The sequence below is a fragment of the Epithele typhae genome (genome assembly GCF_022376455.1).
Source record: "Epithele typhae strain CBS 203.58 chromosome Unknown BXZ73scaffold_45, whole genome shotgun sequence".
Taxonomy (NCBI): Eukaryota; Fungi; Basidiomycota; class Agaricomycetes; order Polyporales; family Epitheliaceae; genus Epithele; species Epithele typhae.
Window position 1 is genome coordinate 280,433 of NW_025954236.1, and position 27,566 is coordinate 307,998.

General features: G+C 58.5%; 9 protein-coding genes across 9 annotated transcripts; 6 read left to right on the plus strand and 3 right to left on the minus strand.

Annotated features, from left to right (window-relative positions):
- Window positions 1-1,462: 1,462 nt before the first annotated feature.
- BXZ73DRAFT_103904 (uncharacterized protein) lies at window positions 1,463-2,271 on the minus strand (the record flags this gene model as incomplete). The annotated part of the gene is made up of 2 exons (XM_048015729.1): window positions 1,463-1,536; window positions 1,884-2,271. 2 exons carry the CDS (start codon window positions 2,269-2,271, stop codon window positions 1,463-1,465), a joined length of 462 nt encoding a protein of 153 aa, XP_047875342.1.
- A 359-nt stretch (window positions 2,272-2,630) lies between these two features.
- BXZ73DRAFT_79532 (uncharacterized protein) lies at window positions 2,631-4,815 on the plus strand (the record flags this gene model as incomplete). Its single annotated transcript, XM_048023116.1, has 9 exons — window positions 2,631-2,746; window positions 2,804-3,014; window positions 3,078-3,085; window positions 3,151-3,242; window positions 3,278-3,477; window positions 3,527-3,637; window positions 3,702-3,709; window positions 3,774-3,873; window positions 3,937-4,815. 9 exons carry the CDS (start codon window positions 2,631-2,633, stop codon window positions 4,813-4,815), a joined length of 1,725 nt encoding a protein of 574 aa, XP_047875343.1.
- Window positions 4,816-6,901: 2,086 nt separating this feature from the next.
- Window positions 6,902-7,375, plus strand: BXZ73DRAFT_9721 (uncharacterized protein; the record flags this gene model as incomplete). Its single annotated transcript, XM_048027293.1, has 1 exon — window positions 6,902-7,375. A coding segment is annotated over one exon (474 nt), but the record flags the coding sequence as incomplete, so codon positions are not given.
- A 912-nt stretch (window positions 7,376-8,287) lies between these two features.
- On the plus strand, window positions 8,288-9,808 carry BXZ73DRAFT_103907 (uncharacterized protein; the record flags this gene model as incomplete). Its single annotated transcript, XM_048015730.1, has 2 exons — window positions 8,288-9,203; window positions 9,273-9,808. The coding sequence occupies 2 exons, from the start codon at window positions 8,288-8,290 to the stop codon at window positions 9,806-9,808; spliced, it is 1,452 nt and encodes a 483-aa protein (XP_047875345.1).
- An 842-nt stretch (window positions 9,809-10,650) lies between these two features.
- Window positions 10,651-12,686, plus strand: BXZ73DRAFT_103908 (uncharacterized protein; the record flags this gene model as incomplete). Its single annotated transcript, XM_048015731.1, has 7 exons — window positions 10,651-10,715; window positions 10,769-10,787; window positions 10,849-10,980; window positions 11,979-12,067; window positions 12,387-12,472; window positions 12,537-12,614; window positions 12,667-12,686. 7 exons carry the CDS (start codon window positions 10,651-10,653, stop codon window positions 12,684-12,686), a joined length of 489 nt encoding a protein of 162 aa, XP_047875346.1.
- Window positions 12,687-13,121: 435 nt separating this feature from the next.
- Window positions 13,122-14,257, minus strand: BXZ73DRAFT_103909 (uncharacterized protein; the record flags this gene model as incomplete). The annotated part of the gene is made up of 9 exons (XM_048015732.1): window positions 13,122-13,362; window positions 13,415-13,469; window positions 13,533-13,605; window positions 13,669-13,719; window positions 13,789-13,846; window positions 13,905-13,941; window positions 13,999-14,024; window positions 14,077-14,160; window positions 14,223-14,257. The coding sequence occupies 9 exons, from the start codon at window positions 14,255-14,257 to the stop codon at window positions 13,122-13,124; spliced, it is 660 nt and encodes a 219-aa protein (XP_047875347.1).
- Window positions 14,258-15,282: 1,025 nt separating this feature from the next.
- BXZ73DRAFT_103910 (uncharacterized protein) lies at window positions 15,283-15,716 on the plus strand (the record flags this gene model as incomplete). Its single annotated transcript, XM_048015733.1, has 2 exons — window positions 15,283-15,420; window positions 15,486-15,716. 2 exons carry the CDS (start codon window positions 15,283-15,285, stop codon window positions 15,714-15,716), a joined length of 369 nt encoding a protein of 122 aa, XP_047875348.1.
- A 121-nt stretch (window positions 15,717-15,837) lies between these two features.
- BXZ73DRAFT_50943 (uncharacterized protein) lies at window positions 15,838-23,910 on the minus strand (the record flags this gene model as incomplete). The annotated part of the gene is made up of 24 exons (XM_048020532.1): window positions 15,838-16,002; window positions 16,056-16,111; window positions 16,171-17,658; window positions 17,717-17,786; window positions 17,841-18,300; window positions 18,360-18,535; window positions 18,588-18,869; window positions 18,931-19,047; window positions 19,099-19,329; window positions 19,380-19,527; window positions 19,577-19,718; window positions 19,776-19,835; window positions 19,892-19,973; window positions 20,023-20,051; window positions 20,107-20,158; window positions 20,211-21,040; window positions 21,092-21,149; window positions 21,203-21,221; window positions 21,274-22,143; window positions 22,198-22,731; window positions 22,784-22,963; window positions 23,024-23,190; window positions 23,240-23,281; window positions 23,338-23,910. 24 exons carry the CDS (start codon window positions 23,908-23,910, stop codon window positions 15,838-15,840), a joined length of 6,831 nt encoding a protein of 2,276 aa, XP_047875349.1.
- A 600-nt stretch (window positions 23,911-24,510) lies between these two features.
- Window positions 24,511-27,236, plus strand: BXZ73DRAFT_79537 (uncharacterized protein; the record flags this gene model as incomplete). The annotated part of the gene is made up of 11 exons (XM_048023117.1): window positions 24,511-24,777; window positions 24,862-25,047; window positions 25,164-25,185; window positions 25,250-25,436; window positions 25,503-25,591; window positions 25,695-25,811; window positions 26,306-26,335; window positions 26,443-26,628; window positions 26,651-26,807; window positions 26,958-27,033; window positions 27,108-27,236. 11 exons carry the CDS (start codon window positions 24,511-24,513, stop codon window positions 27,234-27,236), a joined length of 1,446 nt encoding a protein of 481 aa, XP_047875350.1.
- Between the last annotated feature and the right edge of the window lie 330 nt (window positions 27,237-27,566).

A 27,566-nucleotide genomic window follows, 5' to 3' on the forward strand; every position in this document is an offset into this window, starting at 1 on the left:
TCGACAACACGATATACGATCTCAAGTGTCCTTCGTGCGAACAGCTCGTTGCGCTCGGTCGGGTCCTGCACCGCCAGCCGTCCGAAGTAGACACCCGGTGAGCCCTTTCTCTCTCAACCTCGTATCGCCCCCCATGATCGCTCAGACGGGCACGGCACAGCTTCCGCAGCTTGCGCATGACGTATTTGAGGGTAGAGACACTCTCTGCCGAGCAGTGGGATGAGTGGCACGCCCCGCTCGTGGATATTGATCGGTGTCCGGAGGCCGATTACGAGCAGTGCCGGGAATGGCTCGCCGGTCGGTACCTCTCGCTGGAGGCTGATTTCGAACGGTGGGAAGCCCGGCGTATAGGCTACGAGCAGTGGTTGAGATGGGCGGTCGAGAACGGGCTATCTACGAGGCAGGTCAAGGCGAGGTGCGTGGTTCGGCCGCTGGGCGAGTGCGGGACTGACCAGTGGTGGCTCGTGCAGGTATTTGCAATACTGAGAGGCGACCAAAGAATCCGCCCCGAAGTTCCGCTCGTAAGCTGGAATCTTGTGACGTCTGAGCAGACGAGCGGAGAGTCGAGTCGCTCCGTTGGCTTAGTCGTCGGGCGACTGTACAATATTACGATAGCAGATACTTTAGTACTGGCACTGCGCACATCATGAGGGTCTTAATGCATAATGTCTCATATCGAGAGCATATGGGTATATTGTGACGTGCACGGTTCCTAGCCATGAATTGAGTGGATTTCTTACTTGGGGTAGTGATATCTTCGATATGGATTTTGTACGGAGTTCTGACGCAATAGACTCACACTCATCGGCACCGTATCCTGCACGGTGTACTAGCTCAAGTGCCCGAAGAAGAACAGCTCCTCGTGATTGCGCGACCTTGATGGGTTGCGGATGTATATTCAGGCATTGGGTGTACATGAGATATCACAGTTTCGCTACGTGCGTAGCAAAAGCCCATATCAGCCTCCAGAAGACCCTAGGGAGAGATTACCACTGAAATGTCGAGTAAGTAGCTTCGTGACTGCGCGACTTCTTTGTCGGACGATGGTGTGCTGTGTCAGCTGGTAGATCGGGAGCATTGGATTGTTAGTGATGCCGAAGAACACCGATTAATCTATGACGTGGGTGGGATTGGCAATTGCTACGGCGATTAACCTGACGATCGCGCATTCAGGCTTCGACTCGTGCGCCGCGAGGTGGTTACTCGGCTGACCGTTCACCGCGAGTTGACTTCAGATAGCGATAGCTGGTCCACGCGGAAAGAACATCACGGGGGACCTACGCGCGGCTGGTATGCGCAGAACGCTGCGAACCGCGCTACATTGTTGGTTTTCGCGAATCTCGCAGAATCGTGAGTACTGGTATAGCTGGCGTCGGAAGGGAGTTGATGTGGAAGTCCGGGCACGACCACGACCATGTTCGGGGATTACGGGGCAAGAAGACAATAAAGTTACATCGATAAGTTACATACGAGGCTCGGGATCGTGAATAACCACTGGGGCTATACGGATGCCCAAGGAGATGAAGGCGAGAAGGGCTGCAAATCGCACTGTTAGCTGGGCGATGACGCCTGGCCAAAAAGAAAGCTCACCTTTTTTGGGCGATCCTGCCGGAGAGCAGTCTCTCCCAGAGCATACGCCACAGGCAGACGCGGAGGCTGCCCATATGAGAAAACAGATGACGCGTGGGAGGACAGAGGACTCACGACATAAGAATGACACCGCCCTGTGACCGTTTCTACGTCATGAAGCCACTTCAAGCGTCCAGGCTCGTTAAAAATCTTGCCTTGAAGTTGATGTTGTGATGCTTTTTTGACCAAGAAATCGGAGCCTAGCGATGACACTGTTACGATCGTGGCGAAAGCGAAAGGAAGAAGACACGCACGGTGGAGCGGATAAGGGTATGCATACTGGATATATTTCATGTTCTTGAAAACGTCCAGCGTGCGAACCGACGGGGGGAACCAATAGTCGATGAATGGGCGGGTGTCCTCTGTGAGAGACAGGTCGGGGACTTTCTCGCCCTCCCAAACGAACGCGATGCGGCAGGTGAGAAGGTAACCGATGACGGGCTTTCCAGGCGTGTCGTAGTCACGGACTTTGATGACTTCCGGACAGTCCAGAACTAAGTGCTGGTACAAGTACTCATCGACGTCGCTGAGGTACTCGGAGGCTAGGGCAGGGTGGTCGACATCGCCGTTGCCGTACGCGCGGACACTGAGATGGCGAAAGTGTTCAACGCCGAGTAGGAAGCCTCCGATGTATATGGACATTGATATTGGCAGATGGGCGAGCTCTAGTGCGGTAGATGGTAGGAGGAGAGCGAGTGGCGGGAAGTGAGATGCGGAGAGGAACGCGGTACCGTCTGGGCGCCCAATGCGTTCGATTTCCGCCTCGTGCTCGTGGAGCAGTTTCGAACACGGTCACGTGGTCGGCCGAGGCCGGCCGCTGGCGCTCCGTCCCAGCCATCCTCACTTGATTCTGACCACCTTCCTCTCAAGGACCACAAATATTGGTGCGCGCAGGCTTCATTGTTCTCGTCACACATATAACGCCTCTCTCTCCGCCATGAATCCGCAACCTGCTCTCATCATCCCCCACTCTTCTCAACCCTCCCCTCCACTACCTTGCCATGCCACCCAGAGGCCGTGGGGCTCGGGGGGGCGCCCCTCCACGTCGTGGTCGATCAGTGACTGTTAACGACGCTGCGACACACAATGGAAATCAGGGAGCCGGTTCTCCCAACACGTACGTTCGACCATTTCTTCGCCGCCCGACCTCGTCCACACTGACGCTCAATCACAGATCGCACGCTACCGCAACCAGACCGGACACGCCAACCATCCCGGCTTCCGAGGTCCCGCCTGTCGCCACTACGTCCGCCAATGTGCATGGAGAAGATGCGCAGGCACACACTTTCGAGGCTCCAGATCCCGAAACGGCCAATCCTCTCTCGCCGCTCGCAGAGCTCTTCGAGGGCGTTGTAGCAGATGTGATGGCTGTGAGAGCGACCTTTGTGCGTTCTTTATTTTGCCTTTTTCCGCGTCCTTGACCTATTAATCTTACGCTGGGCGTACAGTCCTGCACGTGCGTATTTCACGCTCATGCATTATCCTGTATTGACTTATCGCTTCTCCAACCCTTTTGTCCAGTGCCAAAAGAGCCGCCAAAAACATTCATCCTAACTGGAAAATCCTCGGCGGCACAGAATCCAAGCTAGAACAGATACGCATCCATCTGGCGAGTGCGTTGCCGTGCCTCCCGTGCACTTCATCTCAGATCTTTGTTACCTTCTCCCACAGCGCGTCAACGGCTTGTTGTCAGCGGCTCAAGCTCCCGCCACTGTGACAGAGCCCGCGGCGGACCCACCGGTCAAGCCTTCTCCCCCACAGATTATTCTCAAGGTCGCCAGTCCCTCCAACGCAAAGACAGATCCCCCCGGTTCACGTGCTGAACCGATCCGATCGCCATCCGATTCGGTGAGACCAAGACTGTGTTCGGAAACCTCGGTTCTGATGGTCTCCCCAGGTCCCTCGTGAGACACACGCTGCCAATCCACTGAAGGAATTCCCGGTTTCCGTCGATGGCGCGCTCAAGACTCGCGCCACTGGACTACTTATCGAATGCATTCAACTAGTTGTAAGCACGATTATATTAGATCTACCTTCTTCATTCACCCGCTCATTTATATTCCGTCTACTAGGTGCTTCGGTGAGCGGTTCGCGAAGCTGTAAAGCAGTTGGCCTACGTACTGATGTGTCATTTCTTTGCAAAGCTGTACGCCTCGGAAGGGAATCGAAAAAGATCTCCACGAGGTTCTCAACCTGCTCTTGGACGCCAAACCTCTCGAGATCCACCCTTCTGCACGTCGACTCGTACGTCCCCTCGAGGTTTTCTTGGTGTATCGTCCATCTCTGACACTCTTAATCTCGTCGAAGACCTCTGTCCAAGAGCTCAAGGCATGCATCGCTCCGTGGCTGTGGGAGGCTGCTGAAAACATCACTGTCATGAACACGACCAGTGAAAGCGGCCTAGAATCGGTGCTGTCCATGGTTTTCTTCTACTGGATTCCTGCTGTTGCGCGGTTGGGGGTGCACCCCCATGCTCGTATTCTCAAGCTCGCTAAACGTTCTGCTCTTACGGCAGCTCCGTCCTCGTTCAACACCCCGCCTTCTTGCAGTGCTTCTGCCAGGACGCCAGGCACCCAGACGCCGTCCCTAGACGAACGCCTACTCGACGACAATGATGCAGACGACAACACCTCGTCCGAGGATGCTGACTCGTCTGAGGATGCCAGCTCTGACGAGGACTACGAATGCGGCCCAGTCGAGTATGTCGAGGGCAGCGTGACCGAGGATGAAAGCTCGAGCTCTGGTCCCGACGCTCAACGTAACATCTCCACCGACTCGTACAACAGGCCCGTTGACAAACACGCTCCCGGACAACGCCCGGCCTTTGTCCCCGATTTCATGATCTACGTCAAGCTCCTGGACGGCTCCAAGAAGCCTGTGGTCGCCGTCGAGGCCAAGCACTCCACCACTAACCACTTCCGCCAGGTTAAGTTGTACTTCGAGCAGTTTCCACACGACAAGGACATGTATTGCCTGGCGACTCGCATCGCCCCGATGACCCGTGGTCCAGGAATCCAGGTCGTGCTGTATCGCCGGGACTTCACGACGGTGCCTCCTACCATCATCAAGATGCATCCTGCATCCGATTCGACCAAGCAGTGGTTCCGCCTGACTGACGACACGTTCCTCGAGCAGTTTCTGCGCATTCGAAACCACTTCGGGATCTGGCCTAATGAAGATGATTGAGTCTCTTACCGGCCAAAGTGCCTACAAGGCGGTGAGTGCGTTCGTTCTGTCGCCCTCGCGTGGTCGCTGATCTTGAATGAATGCGCAGCGCGTCTCTTGAACTATCTTTCACATCATCACCACGCTCCTTCTGACATCTCTCCAGTTCCACATCCATCGCTCATTCAGTCTCGTGATTTCTTTTTGTTTTTCTGATCTGTTGCTGACGCCTTGTCTCACTCTCGGTCTGCCGTACCGTCACATCACATCCAGCCTCGTTCCATCGTCCTCACACCGGTTGTGATCGCCAGGAACGCGCGGACGTTGCAAGCGCGCACCGCCGAGCAATATTCGAAGGCGGGCACGGTCGGAACGGCTGTTTCTCGATTTTTATCTCCCACAATACACGTCCTCTCACTCAATGTCTAGTCCCAATGTCTTTTTATCACGCCTCTTACATCTCTCATACTCGTAATCTCCTTCAAACGCTTCTTACGTCCCGGCTGTCCTCCGTCGCATCCGCGAGCGCGGAGGTGTCGACCGGGGGCGCTGATATCGCTCCCAGACTCGCTCCTTGGACCCAGCCGGTCAAATTCGAGCCTTGCCCGAGCTCGAGCCCGCCACGCGAGCCTATTCCACGCGCAGGAATCAGATGTGAGTACTTGAGTACCCACAAGTTTTGGTACAGTATTGTGCGGATACTCGGAGATGGAGCAGTCGGTACTTGCGGTATGACTTGCGAAGCGAACAGCTGCGACGAGGATGCATATACAAAGCGCCCTTTGATCTATTTTTCTTCTAGTGCACATCGACCGAGCTATCTCTCCCCTCCAAAAGGATCAGCAAAAACTCGAGTCGCGCGGGCGATTCAAAGCGCCCTTTCATCATGTCATGTCACGGTCGACAGAGTCCATCCCTTCTTGGCTTCGTACCTCCACCACCCCCTCTAGCGCCCACCCTCACTGCTGACGCTGCTCCCTCGCTGCTCCCCTGTACGATGTCTTCCACCAAGAAAGGCAAGAAGAAGGCTTCTTTCCTTGATGCCATTGCTCGCGAACCTAGCGCAAGCTCCGCTCCCTTGAACCCGTTCTCGACATCCTATCCCCCGGACGACATGGACCTCTACGAAGACCTCCCCCCGCTGAGCGACCACGATACGGCGTTCCTCCATCAACTCCTCTCCCACGCGTTTGATGCCATTGCCGCCACCCCCGACATTGGACGTGTTGCCCTCGCCGATGCCATTTCTATTGGCTCGGGCTTGGACCACGACTCCGCCATCACCTTCCTCCAGAGGCATGCCGACCTTATCCAGGTCGTCCACCATCTTGCTGGTCACGCCAAAGACCGCCTGCGCAAGTTGCGCGCCCTCGAACGCTCAGCCACCCCCGCTCCCTCCTCGGTCGTCCCAATGGATCTCACCGCGGACTCCCTACCAGTCGGCCTCGCGCCGGCCACGCCCTCCCCTGCACCCTCGCGCGCGGCCTCTGTGCCGGCGCCTGAGCTCACGCCCCCGCCTCCCCCTGCCCACGAGCCCGGCTCCGCGCCCGCTCCTGGCCCTCCCGCCACGGCGGCGCCTACTGGCGCAGCCGCCCTCCCGCCACGCCCCTTCGGGGCCCCCACCACTCCCGGCCTCCCCGCGGGCCCGCCCGACGTCCCGGCCGCCCCCTCCTGGGCGACGGTTGCACGCGGCGGCCCCAAGGGCAAGGTCAAGGGCAAGGCCGCTGTGCGCAAGCCAGCGACCTCCACCCCTGCCACTTCAAAAACCGCGAGCCCCGACTCGGCCCGCTCCCTGCCCACACCCTCCCCAGCTTCGCCACCCAAGCCCAAGCCGACCGCCCTCAAAGTGACCCTCGCCGCCCTCCGCCAGCGCCGCCCTGCGGGCTCTGCCCGCATCCTCAACTTCTACGTCCTCGACCCAGCCTCGGCCCTGCCCATCCCTGGTCACGACGCCCATGTCCTTGACGACCTCCGCCGACGCTGCGACATCCCCGTCCAGCGCCTCACCTCCAACCCTGCTCGCACCCGCTGGTCCGTCCTCCCGGCGGCTCCCGCTGCGGGTGTTTCAGCCGACCTGGATGCCCAGGCCGCCTCCCTCCACCAACACTTGGAAGCGCTGCTCGGCGCCCGCCTCCGAATGGCCCGGTATGTCCACCAGGCCTCCATGCTCTTCCCTCAGGTCCAGCGCCTGCGCTATAATGCGGACGGGACGTCGGTCGAGGTCGACCCCCGCTCTGCTCTCCGCGACGCCATTGCCCGCTCTGGAGTCCCCGCTTGGACCACAGCCGGCGCCCACACCTCCCCCACGCCCACCGCCATCCGCTGGGGCCCTCACACCCCCGACGCTCCCACTGCCTCACTGTTCGTCGACATTGACGACGACGCTGCCTTCGCCACCACCCGCAAGCTCAATAACACGCGCCTCATCTTCGACAACGGCCCGCGCGCCTGCCTCATGGCGTGCGTCGCTCCCCACCGCCCCCAGTGCCAGAACTGCCAGAAGTTCGGGCATGTGGCTCTGCGCTGCCGCGCGCCTCCGGCGTGTGGCATCTGCGCTGGCGCCCACCACTCGCACGACCACGGGCTCCTTGTGAGGACCCCTGGTGCCCCCACTCTGCCGGTCCGCTGCGTGAATTGCTCAGGTGATCACGTGGCCTATGACCGCACGTGCCCCCGCCGCCTGCCGAAGGGCGACTCGGGCGCCACTCCACCCCGCAAGACCCGGCCTCCACGCGGCCACTCTGCGCCTGCGTGAGGTGACAACCCCCGACCCCAAATAAACCACCTGATAAGATTCTCCTGGGCTAGTAGCGGATGCCAACGTCTGGGCTGGGCACGGTAAGTAGGGAATGGTGGGTCTTCAGATGGGCATGGACTCTGTTTCGGCCAATGGACTTTTTACGTATGCGCTCCCTGGTTCCAAATGCGGCCGCCTGCTGGGCCTGCACCTGCCACTCACTAGCTAAGGCCGTGGCCCCGTTCCTATGTAGTCAAACAAATGCGGGATAGCCGCCGTCCCTGAGAAAGCTCGTACATAGCATTACGAAGGTACTTAGAGGCTCTGGCATGAATTCATCATCATCATCATCATCATCATCACGGTCGACAGAGTCGGACCGACCCCGGGCCGCGCGCGGCACTCCACATGCACTGTTTGATCTCGATCTGAGTGTTGATCTTGCTCTCATGATGATGACCTCCTCCTCCTCCTCCTCCTCCTCCCGTTATCCCTTTGCCTCGTCTTAGGCTCAAGCTCTCTGCTTCGTCACCCATGCCGTCCGACGGCCAGGAATGTCTCACGAGGCGCACTAAAATGCCTTCTGGCTTGCTTCCCTGCATCATCCCACATCCCTGCACATGGCAACGAATAGACCCTGATAAGGTGCGCCAGCTCGTCAGCCTCGCATGCCGTAACTCCAGGCGACCCCGCACCCCAAGTTGGGGCCGAATTTTCATCCCCGCCTCGTCCACCCACCTGCACCTCCCGTCCCGCATGTCCTCCCGGAGCGCAATCGGCCGGCAGAAGTGGGCGACCCCTGCCGAGCCCACCGACCGCAATCGCCGTCGCTCCCCACGTGGCTCGTCCAAAGAATCCAAGGGCACAGACAAGGACAAGGACACGGACAAGTCACACTCGTCGTCCCACTCTCCCTCGACCTCCCACACCCCCGCGTCCCGCCGCGCCCCCTCCGTCGCTTCCTCATCCTCTTCCTCCTCCCGCCCATGGTCGCGCCCCCACAACGACTCCCCCGTTCCGCCGCTCCCGGCGGAGCCCGCGATCGCGGTGTTCGGCGCGTTCGATCCCGCGATGTTCGCCGGCGACGCGCGCAAGGCGCGCGAGCGCACGGCCTCGCAGTCGGCGAGCACGGCCAGGACGTCCCGGACCACGTCCTCGTCCTCCGGCGGCTTCAACCCCACACCTGGCGGGGGACGGCGCGCGAGGGCGGGGCGTCCGACTCAGGATGCGGCCCGTCCGAAGACTCCTCCGAGGTCGCATCCCGAGAACCAACCCCCCACGGCGTCGACGAGCAAGCTGTCGCCGGTTGAAGAACGGGAGTACAGTTGGAGATCTACTGGGGGAGTGATGGAGAGCCCGGAGACACCTACCGCAGCGACGAGGCACGCCGCGCGGTCATTCCACCCCTCGGAGGAGTCCTGCGAAGCGTCAAGTATGAGCTTCGTCAGCTCGCACGTCCAGAGGGAGTCGTCAGTGTCTACGATCACGACGATGGGCGGATCGTGGAGGGAGCGGCGGCAGCGCGACGCTGCGACGCGTCCTGCCCCGGCGGAATGGAGAGTCGACTTCGCGCCGTCCTGGTCGAGGCTGGTCCACCCCGGACGGAAAGTCGAGCCGCCGCTGGAGCGCGTGAAGTGGCCACCGGCGGAAGAGGATGTGAGTGTGGTAGACGGTGCGTGCTCAGTCCATCTCTCGCGTCCCTTCGCTCCATCTCAGCACGGGCTCCCTTGCTCGCGCGCAGACCGTCCCCTCGACCCCGCCATCATCCTCGTCGACCACAACCTCCGCAACCCCCTCACGCACGCCCTCGAGGTCCTCCTCGTCGCCCACGACGGCTCCACCACCCGCCACGACCTCGGCTCCTCCCCCGTCCCCCTCGCGCTCCACCCCTCGCGCCCCTCGCTCCGCCTCTTCCACCAGGACCTCCCCTGGTTCCTCTACGTCGACCCCGCGCCCTCGCCCGCGCCCGCGCCGACGCTCACCCTCGCCGCGCTCCTCACCGCGCTGCACGCGCACCTGCACGCGCCGATCGCGGCGGAGGACTACTACAACGCCGCGCTGAGCCACTCCGCGCGCGTGTGCGTCGCGAGCGCGTGCAGCGTGCGCCGCGGCGGGTGGTGGTGGTACGCGCGCCCGGAGGGCGTGCTCGACATCTGCCGGATCGACTTCCTGATGGACCGCGGGAGGCTGTGGGGGCTGCGGAAGGTCCCGGGCGAGGAGGGCGAGGAGGGCGAGGGCGTTGGGGGGACGTGGGAGGTCCTGACGGCGAGGTATTAGGTGGCGGGTCATGAGGGTGTGGTTCCGAGGTTCGAGGTCAGTTCTGGATTTGGGCTCTCTGCGCGTTCCTTCCCGCGATCTGCGACGGCAAACAGCAGATTTCCAAGACCGTGAACCTCCTCGACCACACCCTCCCGCTCGACGCGGCCCACCCAGGGGGACGTATGTTGTCGCTGTGGGCTGCTGGTCGTTCACATGCGGCCGTCCTCTACCTCTCCGCCTACTTGGTGCTGTTTCAACGCCGACGCATCCCCCGAGGGCTCGCGCGTCGGCGACGGCCCCGAGGGCGCGCAACCTGTCGAAATTTCGCGACCGGGGGACGGAGAGGACACGATCGAGACTCGCGCCGCCGTGGAGCCCCTTGCATCTTGTGCGCATTCCAGTGTGTGGTATCGCCTGCTTGTATGCCCTGCTCATGCTACTACTGGCTCAGAAAAGGTGTTGCCAAATGTCTACATGTGTTTCCTTCGCTTGGACTGCTTACGGCTCTGCATGCCATATCCCGAGCGGCCCGGCACCGGTCCGATGGATGAATGTTGATTTTCAGCCCGACGCGTGTCGCTGCTCCTCGCTTCCCTCCCCACACTACAACGTCCTCGGCCGGGGGCACGCTGCTTCGAGGGCGTACGTATGCACTCTACGCCAATCTGGCGCAGAAATGATTATCGGCCACGCCGACGGCTTCCTGCTCAAGCGCCCAACCTCGAAGAGATTCGGCACTCGTCTTCGTGCGCGCGCGGGCGCGGAGCCGGAGGAGGACGACCGCCGTTGCACCGCGCGCGGTCTTGTACTTGCAGTTGCAGAATAGGCTGGGGCTCGCGCGCGACTGCGGGGCACCCAGCATGTCCGTCGCGGGCGACGTTCTCGACCTCGCGCTCACTCAAGACGCCCGCACGTTGGGTCGGCTGTTGGTTCCCGCCCTCGGGTCACGCCGTTCAACGTTTGAACGTTCAGGAACAGTTCCCGTCCTACCGATATAGTGCGTTTTTGTTTTGCTGTAAGGACGTTCTGGGGTCGACCGCGCTCACAGTTGTCGCCAGCAGACTGCGGGCGTCCGAGGAGCGAAGCGCTTCACCACAATCCCGAGGGTCCGCGGAAAGGTGTCGCACGAACATGGACAGGAGTTCCTTCGGGAGGCGGGGAACATGTGGGGACGGGGTCAGTTCCACGCGGTGAGTGCGCTCATTTGGCTTCTGCGGCATGCGTGTGCTGAAGCGAGGATCTCCGATCAGCAGCCACTAAAGCCATCCTCTCTGTGGACTTTGTATAGCCCTCGTCGCCGTTCTGTCACCCTCCGCGACGTGGTCGTGCGTGTCAGAGTGGGTTTCCTATTCTGCGTGCTGAGGCTCCAAGTGCACGATCGGGCGATCGAAGCAGTTATCTCCGATATTCGCCCTGCACAAGCGCCATCAGGAACAGAAGCCACACCAATGGGCGGTGAGTATAACTCGTCCAAGAAAGGAAAATCTTGGCGGTTTCTCCCGCGAACAGCCCACAGCAAGCAGTTGCCAAGCGGACGGACCCCTCGCAAGCCACACGGGTACATGCGTCGGGTTGAAGAAGGCTAATGAAAGTAAGGTTGTGCGCACCCGAGGCGCGCGGCACACTCACGGTTGGCCCGCTTACACAGGTACGGTTGCGTCAGGGCGCTGCTCGACTCGGTCAACATGCGTTTATCAGATACTTTGCGCGCTGCCATTGCGCCGTGTCGGATCGGTAAACAGCTTCCGTGAGTGCTAAGTACTGACCCTCCGCCCGCCTCATCATTGCAGTCCGTCCCGCAGCACTTGTTTTGAGACTAAGGCAAGCGCGATGTCTATCGCAGACATGCATCGCTCCACTACATCTGCCGCTGTTCTCACAGCGGAGCCGACACGCCGAAGTAAAAGGCTCTATGAATATCTCCTCCGTCATCGTTACATCTCCGATGTCGGAACGTGGTCGGACCGCTCACTGCTCTCATAGAAACATGCTCTGCGCCACAGCCATGGACGACTCGCCGGTTTTCTTGATCTCCGTTTTCTTCTCACGTTCGTGCCTCAGCTGACAGTTCTAGTACCCTGCTGACGTCATGGGGTGGTTTCTTCGGGAGCGCGCATAAGGATATATCAAGCCCGACAACGGAAGGACGAACGCAAGCCGCATAGCAGCTCTCGCCTACCTCTCACAGCGCAACATCATGAAGTTCACCCTCTCGACTCTCCCGATCCTCGCGGCGATGGCAGCCGCTGCCAGTGCCCGGTTCATCATCAACACGCCGTACGCGTCTTTCAACCTCCTCGTAAACGACTTTTCCAGAATAAAGGCTCTGTTTATGTAGGGCGCAGGCTCCGCAGTGCAGCGACACTCTGGTCACATGGGAAGGCGGCGTCGGTATGTGACGATTGGCACACCTTGGAGCCATAATTGCGTTGTCTGACGCGTTCTTGATACAGCCCCTTATGATTTGGTAAGATCTATGTGATCCAGGGTTTTTGTCTCTCTAATCAGCGTACCATCGCGGGCGCGTCTAGATGTGCGTGCTACGTCCTCCCTATCCTCGATTCTTGGAGAAAATACTCACTACGGTGTCACACAGAATCCGCGGTCCCCCGGGTACTTTCCAGCGCGCGTTCTTCAACCTGACAGGCCACTCGTTCGTGTGGGAGGTCGACCTCAACGCAGGTGAGTACCCGTTCTTCATTCTCACGAGTCACGGCAGCGGGCCGTCTGACGACTTCGCATCCAGGAAGCGTCGTCACTCTGGTTTTGGAAGATGCCACTGGCGCTGAAACCGAGTCGGCTCCGGTTACCATTAGCCCCAGCAGTATGTGCGCTCATTTTGACAGTCTCTAGCGCATCTGAAGGGATATTCTCAGGCAACAGTAGCTGCATCTAACGACGCCGTTGTGGTACCTTATGTGCGTGACTGTAGGTCTCCAAATGTAACGTTCTATCGCCAAAGACAGAGTCTACTTGTCGCGCACGCACGATCTCGAAGCTATAATGGGGGCGTTACATGGGAGGCTCGCGGGACTTATCAATACGCCGTGCCCTCGCGATTCAATGTTGTCGCAGTCTCCCATTGAGCACTCTGATGGGACACGTCGTATTTGGAACTAACTACAAGCACAAGTATTCTCCACTGTACGAGACTATTTCGATCTCCTGCCGCGATCGGAAGCGGCACCTCTCACGTCGACGTTACGTTTCTGACTTCGACGCGGGTCTGAGAAATGAAAAGCGTCAGCGCACCGGTCTATCGGACGGCGTCGAGCGCAGTGCAAGCCGAAACTCACTATGACATTCAAACCTGCTCCGCGCGTCCAGAAAGCTAGGAGTCGGGAATCTCTGAGAACGCGATCACGTAGTCCTGGGCCTCCGGCTCCCACACAACCTTGAAGTGTGCATGACTGTTGGCGTCGAGAGTGCTCAGGTCCTTCGACCACTTCCTGCGAGAAGCATCGAGGGGGAAATCGATCACACCGCCGGCATACAGATCTCCGTCGTAGTTCTTCAAGACGTAGAGAGACAGGACCGGTGCCCAGCCGTCCGGAACCCTGGTGGCGCCAGCGCTGCCCCCGATGTGATCAGCGTGGGCGTACCCGTGAACGATATGACACTCACGCAACGTTGTCCCACTGCATGACCGACTGCATGCCGTCGAAATTGCTGTAGAAACCTGAATTCACGACGTGTGAGCAGCTCAGCCACATGGAAGGCGAATGCTGGACGCTGCGCTCACCCCATCCAATGTTTATAACATCCTTGGTGTTGTTCAACACTTTGGGCCCGTCTTGCTCGCCGCCGCGAACCCCCTGCAGCGTTACGACGTTCAGTCGAAGTACCCCGCGGGACGCTGCATAACGGAAAGTACTCACGAAGAATCTGTATTCTCCTTCGTACAAAATGATGGTCGTCAAGTCGTCGGACTGCCGCGAAATAACAGAAGATCTTGAGCTATCAACAATGCCCCCAAGAAGGAAGCCGGTCGAGCGCACCTTCACCTGTTGGTGCTGGTAGGAGAAATAATCAGTTGGCATGATGCTGAAGGCATAGCTATGGGGAAAAAGTCCGCGTTAGCGTGTAATCATCCCCAACGGATCGTCATACGAACCCGCTGTTCCAGTTGAAATGTCCTCTGTTGTAGTGCTCTGCGATGTGAAAGCGTCAGATCGCATTCACGGTCGACAACAAGAGTGACGGCGTACTGCGATTGGCCCAGAATGTTTCCACTCTGAGAAGACTAGGTTGAGTGTCGTGCATGAGGAATGATAAAACACACGCACTGCCAAGCGATTGTCGAGGTGAAGTCGGTTCCCTGGGGCTCGAAGCAGGCGATCACGGTAACGTTATCCTTGAGAGTATCCTCGCTGCATAGGGATGTGTGAGCGCACGTCAAATGGAGAGGCGTCCGGCAGCAGCGCCGACGTACCACAGAATGCGCATAGCTTTGGTGGAACAAGGCATCGTGAGAAGAGTTGAAACGGCGACAGAGGCAGCGGTGTGTCTGAGAGACTTGCTGCCAAAGCTCTCGGCTTATATACGCAGATCGCCACTGGAGTCCGAGCAAACGAACATTGGAGATCAGTGCAGTGCGTACATGGTTAGAATCCGGAGACACAGAATGACCGGCGGTCATCAAGAGCTTGCGTTCCGTTCTTGCAGATACAGAGCGTGTGAAGCAATGGATGATGGCAGGCTGCTACTGAATAACGAACGAAGTTGAAGATCGACAATCACCGGTGGATCAATCCGACTGAGCCTACCTTCTCTAAACCCGGGCACAAGTACGACAGGAAGTATGGTGGCGGATGATACGGCGCCGGCGCTTCGGGCATGCCTTCCGCCCACATGACGTGCATCGGGGACAACTGCGGTGCACAAGGGAGGTGGTGGAGATAACAAGGAGTGCACGGATAGGACAGCCACGCGGGAATTTCAGGGCAGGCGCCAAACAGCCTGGGAAACAACAGCCATCAAAATCACTCATCTCCATTCTCGACGTCGACGGCGAATTCAAGGCAGGGAAGTCTTGGCTAACGCACGTTTCTGATGACTATGAACCTGCTATGTCTGATCTGCAAAGTCGGTCTCATGATCACAGAGCGCCGCGTACCAACATGTCTCACTGATTCAATTTCCGGTAACGGGAGACGTTGGGAAGACGCGCGGTGTACGCCAGCGATCGACAGCACTCTCAGTGGGTCTCCTCTTCCGTCACCTTCCTCATCCTATGGCCATCAACACCTCCTCATCGACTCAGAGCTGGTGAGCCGTATCTCTCAAGTACGTGCCCCTCATCGTCGTTCGCGCCGTGACTTCATTCCACCGGCTAATCGCGCTCTACCCCTAGGTCGCGGACGAACCGATTCCCGATCCACCGCACGCACTCTAGATCAGACCCCGCTGGGTCCAGAGCGCGCTCAAAAACGAGACGCAGTTCGACATCCACCTGCTGAAGACGTAAACCGCCTCGTTCCAGTTCTGGGACCATGCCGGGAGACACGGACGGCTTTACGCAACTCGTGTTCTCGTCCTCCAACGGAGAGTTGCCCGCCTCGATCCCCGTCGCAGGCGGGACTGCGTTCCGGATCAAACTCGACGGTGATCACCACTACGACTTTGCCCTGGTCAGTCCGCACGTCCGCCCTGGCGCACGGACAGAACACTGATGCTGTGCTACTCTGATACACAGGGCTGGGACGAGACCGGTCTTGGATTTTCCTCGTGCAAGGCGGGCGTCGTCGAGTCTTCCGACCCCAAGGACGGGCACCATTCAGCCTGCAGAGAGCGCCACTCGATCTCTTCCCATGTCTTCCAGGGCGAGGACGAGCAGGGCCGCAAGGCCCAGTTCCGCATTAACATCTCAACCACTCCGCGTGGCAAGAAACCGCTGTACGTTGTTAAACAGGTGCTTGTCGGTTGAAGGGCGAGAAAGAGGTTGGGCGCAAGAAGAGGAGAATCGACGAGATCGGGCCGAATTTCGTTCGTTCGTATACAGCGGATACCACATAAGCATTGCTACATCGTCCAAAGTCGCTGTTGAATCACTCGTCTCTGTTCCACGAATACACTCCTGCCCGCACTCCAATGCGTCGTGCAGCCGCCTCGAATTCTTTCGCTCGCGTGTTGGAGTTATCGATCTGGTGGTTTCCACCACCGATCGGCGCGGCGCACTCGGGGCACCGCGACCTCTCTTGAGCGCCGCCGCACTGGTCAACATGAATTAGATCAGTATTCACGTACTCGCATAGCAGAGACATACCTCTGTGATTACGAACGTATGCCCATTCTCGCAGTTGTAGAAGTGACCGCGGTGCGCTAGACCGTCCGCGCGTCAAAAAACCAGCAGAGAGACGACGACGTGCACAGGAACTCACAGAAGTTGAACGAGCGCACGATATCCTCCATCTCCTGGGTTGAAAGAGGTTCGTAAACGCCGTCCTTGGCGAGGAACGCCTCCAGCGCGTCGCACTCCCCCTTCCAGGCGTTGATCTTCTTCCACACATTGTCGTCCAACCATTGCGCTTCAGCTGCGTCGGAGCTCCGGAACCGCACCCCCCGCTCTTTCAGGTACGTTCTCTCGATGTCCGCGCCGATCCGATGCACATGCGCCTTCATCTCCTTCGCCTTTTTCGCCAGCACCTGCCGCTGCTCGCGGTCGAACGCCTGCGCCCGCTTCCGTGCCGTGCGCTCGCACATCACGTCCCACCGCATGCGCTCAAACTTGAACCGCGTCTGGTGCACCATCGCGCGCGCCGCCTGCCGCGACGCGCGCGAGTCCGCGGCGAGCTTGTACGTCTTGCCCGCGTCCGCGGCGCACGTGTCGTACACGAACGCGACGAAGCGCTCCCACTTCTCGCGGTGCGCCGCCGCGCCCGCGTCCGCCGTGGTCGGGTTCACGTTGAGGCCCTCGACGCGCGCCTGGGCGATCTCGGCGATGAGCGCGCGGACCTCGAGCGTGAGGAAGGAGGCCTCGACTTGGAAGCGGACGTCGGCCTTCGGAGGGGGTTGGCCGATCGCGCGGTCTACCGTGGCGAGCGCGATCTCCTCGGGCGTGTCGTCGTCGCCGAGCGCGCCGGGTGCATCGAGAGAAACTTGCGTGAGCTCCTCCATCGTCAGGCGGAAGAGGGTGCTGCGCGCGGCCTCGTAGGCCATGACGTGCGCCCCACGGGTGCTGGCGATACCAACGATGCTCGCGTACATGATGAGTGCGGGGCTGATGTGGTCGTGCCAGGTGCGCGCTTCCTTCTTCGAGAGGCCGTGGAAGGACATCATCCCTCCAGTCTGCAGTACGGAGAGAGGGAGCATTCCCGCAAGGTTTGCGAAGTGATCGGCACCCTTGCGCTGAGTATCCTTCTTGTTGTCCTCTTCCTCGGGGTCGGTGGCGTCGATCTTGAGCCTCGTGGCTTCCTCCTTGAGGGTGGGGAGAGATGAGGTGAGGGCCGCGAGAGCGGGAGTACACTTGTCGAGGGAGTGGGACATGGTGCTAGCCACGTTCTGCTCGATGATGTCGAGCGTCGCGCGCTTCGTGACGCGCCCATAACGGAGAGCAGTGATGGGTCCTCGGCAGCGCGGGCACGTCGGCGGAGTCTGGTAGTCGATGGGAGGCGCCTTAGTGGAGAGGAACTTCCCGGTCATAGGGTCGACGTTATAGAATGCGTGCATGTTGCAGTGACCATCGAGGGTCTCGACGGTGAACATGTGGCCACATGCGAGGGTGATGAGTCGTTCGGCAACGTCCGTTGAAGTGAGGTCGATCTCCTCGAGCTTGCGCTGCATGAGATAGTCGACGATGTCCACGTCCTGCCTGTCTTCGTCCGAGAGACACTCGACGCATGTCTGTGCAGTGCAGGGCTCTCCGCAGACTTAAACAGCAGAACATCTCAGTGTGCATCCAATGATATCCAACATCTGGAAACTTACCAGACGGACAGGGATGGCCGCATTGCAAGGTCGTACTGCAAGGCTCATCGCAGGGAAGTCGCGAACAGATCTGCATGGCAAAGGTGAGGACCATGTGCAGTACTCGCTTTGAATCAGGACGTACCGCCCCACATGTCACCGGACACTCGGCATGCTTGCACGCCCACTCGCAGCGCTGCATGCACGGCGCGCACGGAACAGAGCACGGCTTGCTGCATTTTTGATGTGAGCACTGTTGACGACATTGACCTTTGCACGATGTGTTGCAGCGGTGATCCTTCGCACAGGCCAGACCGCACTGGTGCTGGCAGTAGAGCATGCGCTCGCAGGGGTGGCTCTCGTGTTCCGTCCGGTCCACCTGGCCAGACGCTTGCCTGGTGATCTCGACGGTGATGGCTGTGCACTCGTGACAGCTCGACTTGCACGTCCTGGAGCAGCACGGAAGTTCGCGGTTGCAGCGCTCCTGGCAGCGGTATGTGGCCGCATCTTGAGAGCACTGCATGACCGCGGAGTGCTCGCAGCTCGGCAGCTTCTTCCGTACTTGCGCGGTGCATCGGACGGACGCGAGGTCCTCGAGTTTGTGACTGAAAGAGGACTCCATTAGACTACTCTCCTTCAACCTGACATCGGCTGAGTTTCTTACCATGGTACGGAAGCGGCAACATGGCCACAGGGAAGAGCGACCCTATGCATTGGAAAGATGCAGTCGCCGCAGTTATCTGAGCAGCGCTTCGGGCAAGGGTGGGACCGAGGACAGGGTGTCCGGGTGCAGGGTGCCTCGCAGAAAACGGTTCGGTGATTGTCGATGACCGCGTGACACTGGACGGCACATAAGGCTTCGGACCCATAACACACCTTAGAAAAAACGTACCACAGACGGGCATACGTGGCCGCAGAGCATCTGCGCACCGCATGGACGCAAACAGCCTCCCACAGGAGCGACTCGAGGGAGTTCTGCTGGTTGCGAGATGAAGTTGACTTCCTCGGGGTGACGAGGGCATATGATTGGGAATGCACTGCCGATCTGGTCGTTTTCCTCCATCTCGGCGAGAATGGTGTCCCAGGTGTCGTTCTGCCGCAGATTCGCCGCGTTTCCGAGGACATATAGCCCGTGTTTCGCGCGAGACAGGGCCACATTGATGCGGTTGACGCTCTGTCAGGACAGGGTAAGGATCGGAGGTCCGTGACATCACTATATGCGTGCAAATACTGACCTTCAGGAATCCGATGGATGCCGTACTGCTGTCCGATTTTCCCGAGTTTCTCACCAAAGAGACGATGACGATTTTCGCTTCACGTCCTTGGAAGATGTCGACAGTACCGAGACGGAGCTGTTTAGACGATCAGTATATGCCACATCCTCGATTCATTCCAGTACACACATGCTTCGCGACAAGAACTTCTTCGAATTCAGCCTGCTCTTCGTCGATACCTTGCCTGACGAGCTGGTCTTGGTCTCGCTCATCAAGGGCGACGGTGATCTTCAGACCGGCGAGCGCCGCGCGAACCTTTTGTAGCTGTCCAAGGTAGGCGCACAAGACGGCAATGTCTCCTTCGGCGTTGTAGCAGCCCTGCCGGAGGAAGTAGAGAACGAGCTCTCTGATCATCTCCACCTGGTAACAGGACGTAAGCTTCACGAAAACACGGCATGAATTTGGCTCACTTCGAAGCTGTTGTACTTGGAGACAGAGTCCTCGGTTCCGTTCTCCTTGTTCAGATGGTTGAAGAAGAAAACGTCCTTCTGCATCCCTTGCACGTGAGGATATCCGTGGACGATCTCGTTGTCCTCGAGCTTAGGGTATAGTATTTCTCTGAGTTGATTGGTCAGAAGAGTCCGCTCCCGAAATAATGATAACAGACCGAATGAAGTGGGAGATCGCGGGGCGCATGCGCCGTTGGACGTTGATCTGCGACATCGGGTACTGCTCGTCGTGCAAACGCTCCATCAACGATCGGTCGAACTTGTACAGCTCTTTACCCTGCCTGCTGTCCATAGAGAGGGCTTAAAGGCGAAGTTAGTGAGTAAACGCAAACTGGAAGGCCAGCACGGTATACGTACTATAGTTGGCGAGGTTGGGACGAAGTTGCTGAGGATCACCGATACAGATCAGATGGTGCACTGTTGCAAAGCCGCTCGGTCAGTTGCATTGAGTTCACATGGTGATTATAGCTCACCCGAAGAGACGAGGGACGCCAAAATGTGCGCTTCCAGCACCTGACCAGCCTCCTCGACCATGAGAACTCTTGGAGAGATGCTCTACAAGCCAGTCAATGGCTTTCGCCACACAGATAGAAGAGAAACTCACCTCAAGCAGCGAGGTGAGCGTGGCAGCTCCTGCGATGATCGGGTTAAATCAGCCAAATTCTGACTAGATCACACGTAGACGTACCAGTAGTCGTACACGCAATAAGGTCGGTCTGGCTGAGGATCCGACGCCGAACCTGGAAAAGCACTCAGTCGACTTCGGAAGTATGTGTAAAGCGAATTCCTCACCTCGTCGCGCATCTGTTCGTACTGTTTGCACGCGGCTTCGTACTCCGCCTTGACACGCTTGTACATGTCGTTCTTCGTGCGGTACGCCATGAGGCGAATGTCCCTCTCCCACTTCTGCGTGAGCGCCAGACGCTCCTGCTGAGACATCGACCACACGTTCCCGGTCTCCTCCAATGCATCGATACCACGGTTCATGCTCGGAATGGGAGGAAGTGTCGGGAAGCCAAGTGATGCGAAGAACGCGGGAGGGTTCTGCAGGAGCGGGATGTCTTGAACGGGGTCGTCCGCGCGCCCCTTGCCCTTCTTTGACTGCTTCGTGGCCGGTGGTGGAGGCTGAGAGAGGAAGGCAATATCGCCGGAGCTCCGCCAGAATCCGTACAAGGTGTGGGCGACGGCATCGTCGGTCGTGGCCGTCTTCTTCGCGTTCTTCCCTTTCGCGGTCTCCCACTCGCCCCCTTCAGCCTCGTCTGCGCTATGAAGGGCGTAGAGATCCGAGATCCAGGCCGGCGGGGTGCGCAACCACTCCACGTGATCCGGGTACTTGATGTCGAGGTATTCTTCGATCTTGTGCCACTGGAGTCGGGGGAGCCGGATCTCGGTCATCGTCTCGGTCATGCGCTCTTCAAGCTCCTTCATCACACGATACTGCTTCTTGATAGACCTGTCGAGCGTTGGAGCGTTGACCATCCGCTCCATCTTGTCGAGTGTGTACTCGGCGATACGCTCGTTGGAGGAACGGGTGCCGAGACGGATGACCTTGTCCGTGATCTTGCCGTCGAGAACTGACTCGACCATGTGGTCAAGCGCGTGGTTCGTGAATGCTATGAGAACTGCAAGAGATTTGTGGGTATATGCGCCATATTTCGTATAAACGAACTCACCGATGGGGCGGATCTGGCTCGCAACGAGTATGCGGATGATTTCCTTCGCAGTGTAACTCTGTGGAGGTGATAAGTGACAATTTAGTGCACAACAAGGCACAGCTAACGCACCTTTCCGGTCCCTGGCGGTCTGGGGGAAAAAGGCATCAACAACATGAACGAAATGTCAAGAAATAACACACCCTTGGATCAAGGAGATCTCCTTGACGAGGGTATCAACGACAGCCTCGGCTTGACTGGGATCCAGGACACTCAACCGCTTCAACTGGTCCCGCGCCCGCTCGACCGCCTCCGGAATGTTGACGTCCAGGTCCGAGATCGTCGCGCCCTCCTTCGCCACACACTGCAGCCGGAACTTGAACGCCGGCGCGAGCGCGTACTTGGGCGAGTGCACCTCTACGCCGTGGAGCCCCGTCCCCGTGGCGATGTACCGCCCGAACGGGATCTCCGTCGGCTCCGTCGTCTTCAGCTTCTCCAGGAACGGGCGCACCGCGTCGAACATGACGCCCGTGTCGACGAGCACCGCGAACTTGCTGAGCTTGCCGCCCTCGGCGCACAGCTGCTCGCCGCGGAGCGCCATCATCTCGACGTCGGCCTCGAAGAACGTCACCTTGACCTGGATCCGCTCCGCGGACCGCCGCGCGGACTCGGCGATGTCGCGCCCGTACGAGGCGACGACGCCCAGGTGGACGCGCGCCTCGCCGCGCCGCGTCGTGACGAGCGCGACGAGGGTCGCGCCCTGCAGGCGTCGGCTGCGGTCCCAGAACTCGAACCGTTTGGAGGCGTTCTTGTCCCGCGCGGCGCCGGCGGGAGGCGTGTCGAGTGAGATGGTGACGACGATGCCGCGGCGCTGCGCCTCGGGCGGCTGCTGGACGAACTCGACGCCGGTGTAGACCTGGAAGTAGACGGAGTCGTGGCCGGATGTGCGGTAGGCGCCGCCTTTGCTGGTGAGGAGTTTCTCGAGCTGGGTCTTGTAGCGTCGGTCGCGGTTCAGGTCCCAGATGCGGTCGAGGTCTTCATGGATGACGGTCAAGGACGCACGAGTAGTGGAGCTGCAAGGCGTCGCTGGTCAGAAAACGATAAGACCACATATTATGAACTCATACATGAGCTCCTCGCGAAGAAGCCGGAACTGGATGTCGAGATGACGTTCCATAGAGTTCGCAGGAAGGTGGTGGGGCGCATCCCTGCTAAAGACAGGGAGATATGGCCCAATGGGAGCGAAGATCTCGTCGTGCGTGGGCGCGATTGAGATGTCACGGATGAACTGGTGATCGTTGTCGTGCCGGGGCCCATCGGGACGGAGTTCGCCTGGGGGATCGTATGTCTGCGCGAGCTGCGCGATGCGGGCCTGACTCTTCTGCGCGGCAGTCATGGAAGACGCGGGTGGTCCGATTTGAAGCTTTATCACAACGCCACTCTCACGCTCGACGATGGCACCGAGACGGAGGATATCTTCCTGGATGTGATCTATGGTGAGGTTCCTCGTTCTGGAGTCCGCGGAAGCGATCGGGTCCGTGTATCGAGGCTGAGGGGAAGAGACGTCCTTGGCCCAGATGTCGAACCAACGAGCAAAGTCTTGCACGAAGGAGGGAGTATTGTCATGATCGCGGATCGAGACTCTGAATCGCTGGAAGTACCTACCCAAACGCGTCAGATCGCAATCAAGCTACACGGAATCTAAGCACTCACTGCAAGAGAACAGTAGAGAGCACTCGGAAAACCGTGAGCCCGTCTAGACTGGTTTGCTGGGACGCTGGGAGACCAGGTGACTGGTCCTTCCACGAATAAACGTCTATCATTTCGGAAATGCATTGTCGCAACGTCCCGAAGATTGCATCGTGGTTGTTGACGATGAGCGAGTACAAGGAACTAGTGCATGGCTAGGTGAGCTTTTCTGTCGCCACTTCATGCAAAGACGAATATACTCACTTGATGTTCTGGTGAAGGGTAGACTTAAGCACGAGATCGGAGGCGAAGAACTGAAACAGCGGGAAGTATCCGCGCTGAAAAGAGAGACGCGTCCCGGCAGGGTACCCTACGGAGGATCCGACCTGCGGGAAGCGAAGGACATCTCCGATCCTGTGGAGAGTGTTTCCCTGGCGATCGATTAGGCCCGACACAGACGTAGGCCCTAATGGTACGTACAGTCACGACAAATTGAAGAAACTCTTGTGCACTGTCAGTGTTCTGAAAGACCGCGTGAGCATGAGAGCAATCATGGGCAGGCAGAAGCGAGGGCTCACCCATGACTTGTTGCGGTCGTTGACGCTGGCCAAGATACGCACAAACGCCTGGACCTTGGTCACGGAGGAGAAAACATAGTGGTCGCGGAGATACTCGTGCAGGTAGTTGTGAACCTCGCTGGGGTTCAGCTTGTGCTCTTGCTCGTGCACGGACCCGGCGCCAACGGCAAGGCCCTCGGGCGAGAAGAAGTCGAGCGGCGCGTCGTCGTTGCCGTCTACCGCAGCACGCTCCCCGTCCGCCCCGTCCTGAACGCCCATCTTCGCCGCCCCCGTCCCCTTCTCGTGCCGGAACTGGCACTCAAAGCCCCTCGCACAGGCCCCGCTCTGCCAGTAGAAATCGCACACGTTATGAGGTATGCCCTTGGGTCGGGGTTGTCGGGGGCTTGGAGAGGCCTGGGGGTGGCCGCGGCCGCGGGATCGGCCACGGGTGGGTGTTGAAGGAGATCCTCTCGTGTTTCCTCCGCGCGAAGATGCGTTGGATCCCCCGCGATCATGCGAGTACCTGCACCGATTGCCGTATCGACAGTTCCCGGCAGCGAAGTCCCTGCACGGGCCCGGGCGCGGTTGGGACATCGGGTGAGTCCGTCTTTAAGTCGTGCGGAACGAGAGCGGTGGTAGAGGGTGAGGGATTGATCGCGCTGTGTGGACGTCGAGGGAAGTAGTCGTCGCCGGTGGTAGGAGGAGAGACGTTGGAAGAAGGAGGTGCGAGGCAAGTTGGCATCGGCTGCCGCGTTGTGTGGGCGCGCGGGACGAGCGCGCGTCTCCATCCCTGGCGCTAACTCGATGCGTCCGTGAGCTGCAAATGGCGCTTCGGATTGCGATCACTTACTAGCCCACCGTGAACGACATCTACGTTCCCTCTCTTCTCGCGCTTTCGGATATCAGCGGCACCAGGTTCTGCAGAGAAGCCACCAAGGTTGCGCTAAGCGATAGAACCGGTCAGTACTCATAAAAGCGATTAGGTGTGACATATCTCACTCACAGTACTCCCATTGCGAGCACAGAGTTTACCCTCACAACACCATCGTGCACAACGATACACTAAAAGTACTTCTGGCAAGATAGTTGCGTTGACCGGCCTGTAAATGAACTTTTCCATCACGGGGACGGCACCGTCTGAAATTCAAATAGGGACTGTTGAATATTCAGAAATAGGCTTCATCGCCGTTAAACATGCGGTCGACTCGGAACCTTCAAACATACACCTGGGTCGTCGTCGTGGCGGATGAACAGCAAGGCAGCGACGGGCGCTTGGAGTCTCGTGCCTGGAGTCCGGACACCGCCAGCGACTCGCATTGCAAATTTGATCGGAAAATCAGCCTCCTTCTCATTGTCACCACCTCGGTACCCGGCTGCCTGAGTCCTGGCCATCATCCCCCACCTGGTGCACATCCTTTGGGGCCGACGCGACGACATCCATCCACAACACCGCCGCCTCAAGTTATGTCCCCAGGCCTCCGTCCATCGACATTCATCAACGCTACGCTCTGTTGAAGCATCGGCAAAAAGATGCTATGCTTCTAGCTCTACCTCTCTGTCTCTGGTAACTGGTCTCATTCGTTCTGTCGGCGATTTGTGGCGCCTCGTCCAATCTCCACATGGATCGACACGTCGCCAGAAGTTCCCTATCGTTGCCACCGCGTTGCTGAAGACACCTTCAATGACATCATCCGCGACGGGTCACACAGGACTGAGGGTTGTTGGGATCGGGTGAGTCCTTTTGGTTTCCCGTATCACGTCGAAGGGTTGGACGTGGGAGGTGGAGCAAGAGCGGAGTGCGGAATAAGTTGACGGGGCGGCGGGTAGAGCTTCTCGATGTCGCGTAGGACGCGAGCGAAGGGCATCGCAGTACGTTTTAGACTATCCTGTCTCCCTTTAGTTCCGTAAAACTCGCAGTTCGATTGGTTTGCAGTGTTGGTTTGCTTCGGCGTCGAATGTTTCATTTGGCAAGACTACTTTTCGACGCGTGCAACGTCTGACTCCTTAATGCTCCTCTCCCTCCTGTCCAAACATCTCACTTATGCCTCATGCCTCATGCTTCGCCATCGTCCCGAGTCGGTCGGTTTCCAGCGCCGCGCTTATGTTAGCTCTGCCTTGGCGTAAGCACTACCGCGTTTGAGACAGTGTTCATGACAGATCCACATATCATCTTCGCCGTTTTCCAGGCTCTCACACCGTACAATCTCTAGAGAGAAAGTACTGTTTCCGGTTGCGCCAAAGTTCGTTCCAATAGGCAAGGGACTTCCTGACTTACGTAAACGCGCCGGCCGCTAACACGGTGTCCAGCGCAGAAGTCTGCGTGACCCACGATACCGCAGCGTCATATTCTGCGTGCGACAGTGCGCACGGACCCCTAGGTCTCATTATCAACGATCAACCGCCCGCAATCTCGGTCACTTTCAAACCCCTCATATTCCGCCTCTGTCGTTCTTGGGGGTGCTCCAAGACCAAGCTCAACACACGTAGGCGAACATGTGAGTCATACCAGTTACATAAATTCCGTACACATGGCGCGTTGCGCCCTCAGCCTACGAGATATTTGGCCCTCTTATCGGATGCACCATGTAGCTAGTGCGGTGTTGTGGGCTCTGTGCTCGACAACTCCAAGGGGTACATGCACACACATTTGGTGGAGTTTCCCGGGGCGGCCCACAGGTGCCTCCAACGTTCAACCGACGCCGTCGCCTTCGCGCCTCGCTCAGTTGAGGGTAGCTATGATCGGTTTGATCTGAGCACGTTGTTGCTCCTGTCTGGAGGACCCTCGAGCTTTGTCGACGGCGCCGCTCCGCGTCGAAATCAATGCTTGTGGTCCTTGTTCCGATCGGCGCAAGCTACAGACGATTGGCGAACGTCGCGCATACAGCTTGGGCACAAGCTACTATGCCATGAGCACGAGGCGCATTCCTAACCGTGTCGGGCCCCAGTCGTAGTCTTTCGGCTCGCTGAACCAACTAATGCCGACGTATAGGTCTGGTTGGAGAACTCGGAGCCCTCCTCGGTATGTTCTTCTCTCCGATCACGCGTCGTTCCCGCGCCTCTCCATACACTGCACGCCCCATCGCTCGTCCTCGACCCGTTCTCCGAGCGGAATGTCGGGCGGGACAGCTTTGAGCTCTCCCGGAACGCTTGCCTGCGGCGGCCCCAATCACACGGCAGTCCGCGCTGCGCGATGTTGCGCGCGTTCCCGCAAGACTGCTGTGGCTCCATTAGTAGACCGCTTAGGCAGTCTACATTGGAATTGGTGCTTGCTAACACCGCTGTTGTTCCGACGGCGCACGCCCACTAGTGGGGGTACGTCATCGGTTCTTCGCAGCATTGAAGCCTGGCCTCCTGGACATGGTCACAGACATTGTGGCCGTCTCCTCAAGGGCAGCACTGCTGGAGCAAGTTGTCGCATCTCAATGTCGAGATCGCCAGACCGCTCCAGGGACGTGTCAAGGGACTCTTCTGCATTCGTGCGGGGGCACTGTGTCCGTCCAGTATAGTATTCCCGCAACTAGCCTTAGAAGTGGGATTACTTAGTAGCGTAGCTGCGGGTGGCAGCTTGACGAGTAAGAGGGGCGTGCACCGGACCATCCCTTTTTTACGCTTTCGAAACACCCTTTGACCAATGCTTTCAGATCGTATAGTCGGTACTGTACGGTTCAGCGTAACTGGCATGTAGACTGCATGTCGATAGCCGCATTGAATATACTGGTCTGTCCGTTCTCGAAAGTAAACTACACGCTCTAGGCACGACAGAGTCGCTACACGCAGCTGCTGTTGCCTAGGATTATGTCATAAGATGCGGCAAGAGCTCCTCAAATAATGAACTTACTGCTGGGGAGAATGGTGAACTCGCCCGTCTGCGTACTATCCCCGACAGCATCATCCAGAGTGAGAGTAGCGAGGCTTCCTAATTGCGAACTAGTCAGACAGCCGTCCGAACAACGCGATACGACACTGACCAGCTTCAAAGTTAACATGCCATAAGAATGAGTGGTCTTTAATTCCGGGGAACTCCAGCAGAAAAAGTGCAGGGGATGACCGATACTGAATGGGAAACGGTCAATAATTCGTCCGAAAAGCAATGATTCGAGAACCCACAGCTAGATGCGAGCATGGTGGCGTGTCCGTTAGTACGAAGGAACCCGATTAGTGATGCGAAGACGTTACCAGAGTGTAAGGCGCTGTATCAAGGATGCGTAAGATAATACCGTGACGGCATGATAAATAGACGACATACGGAC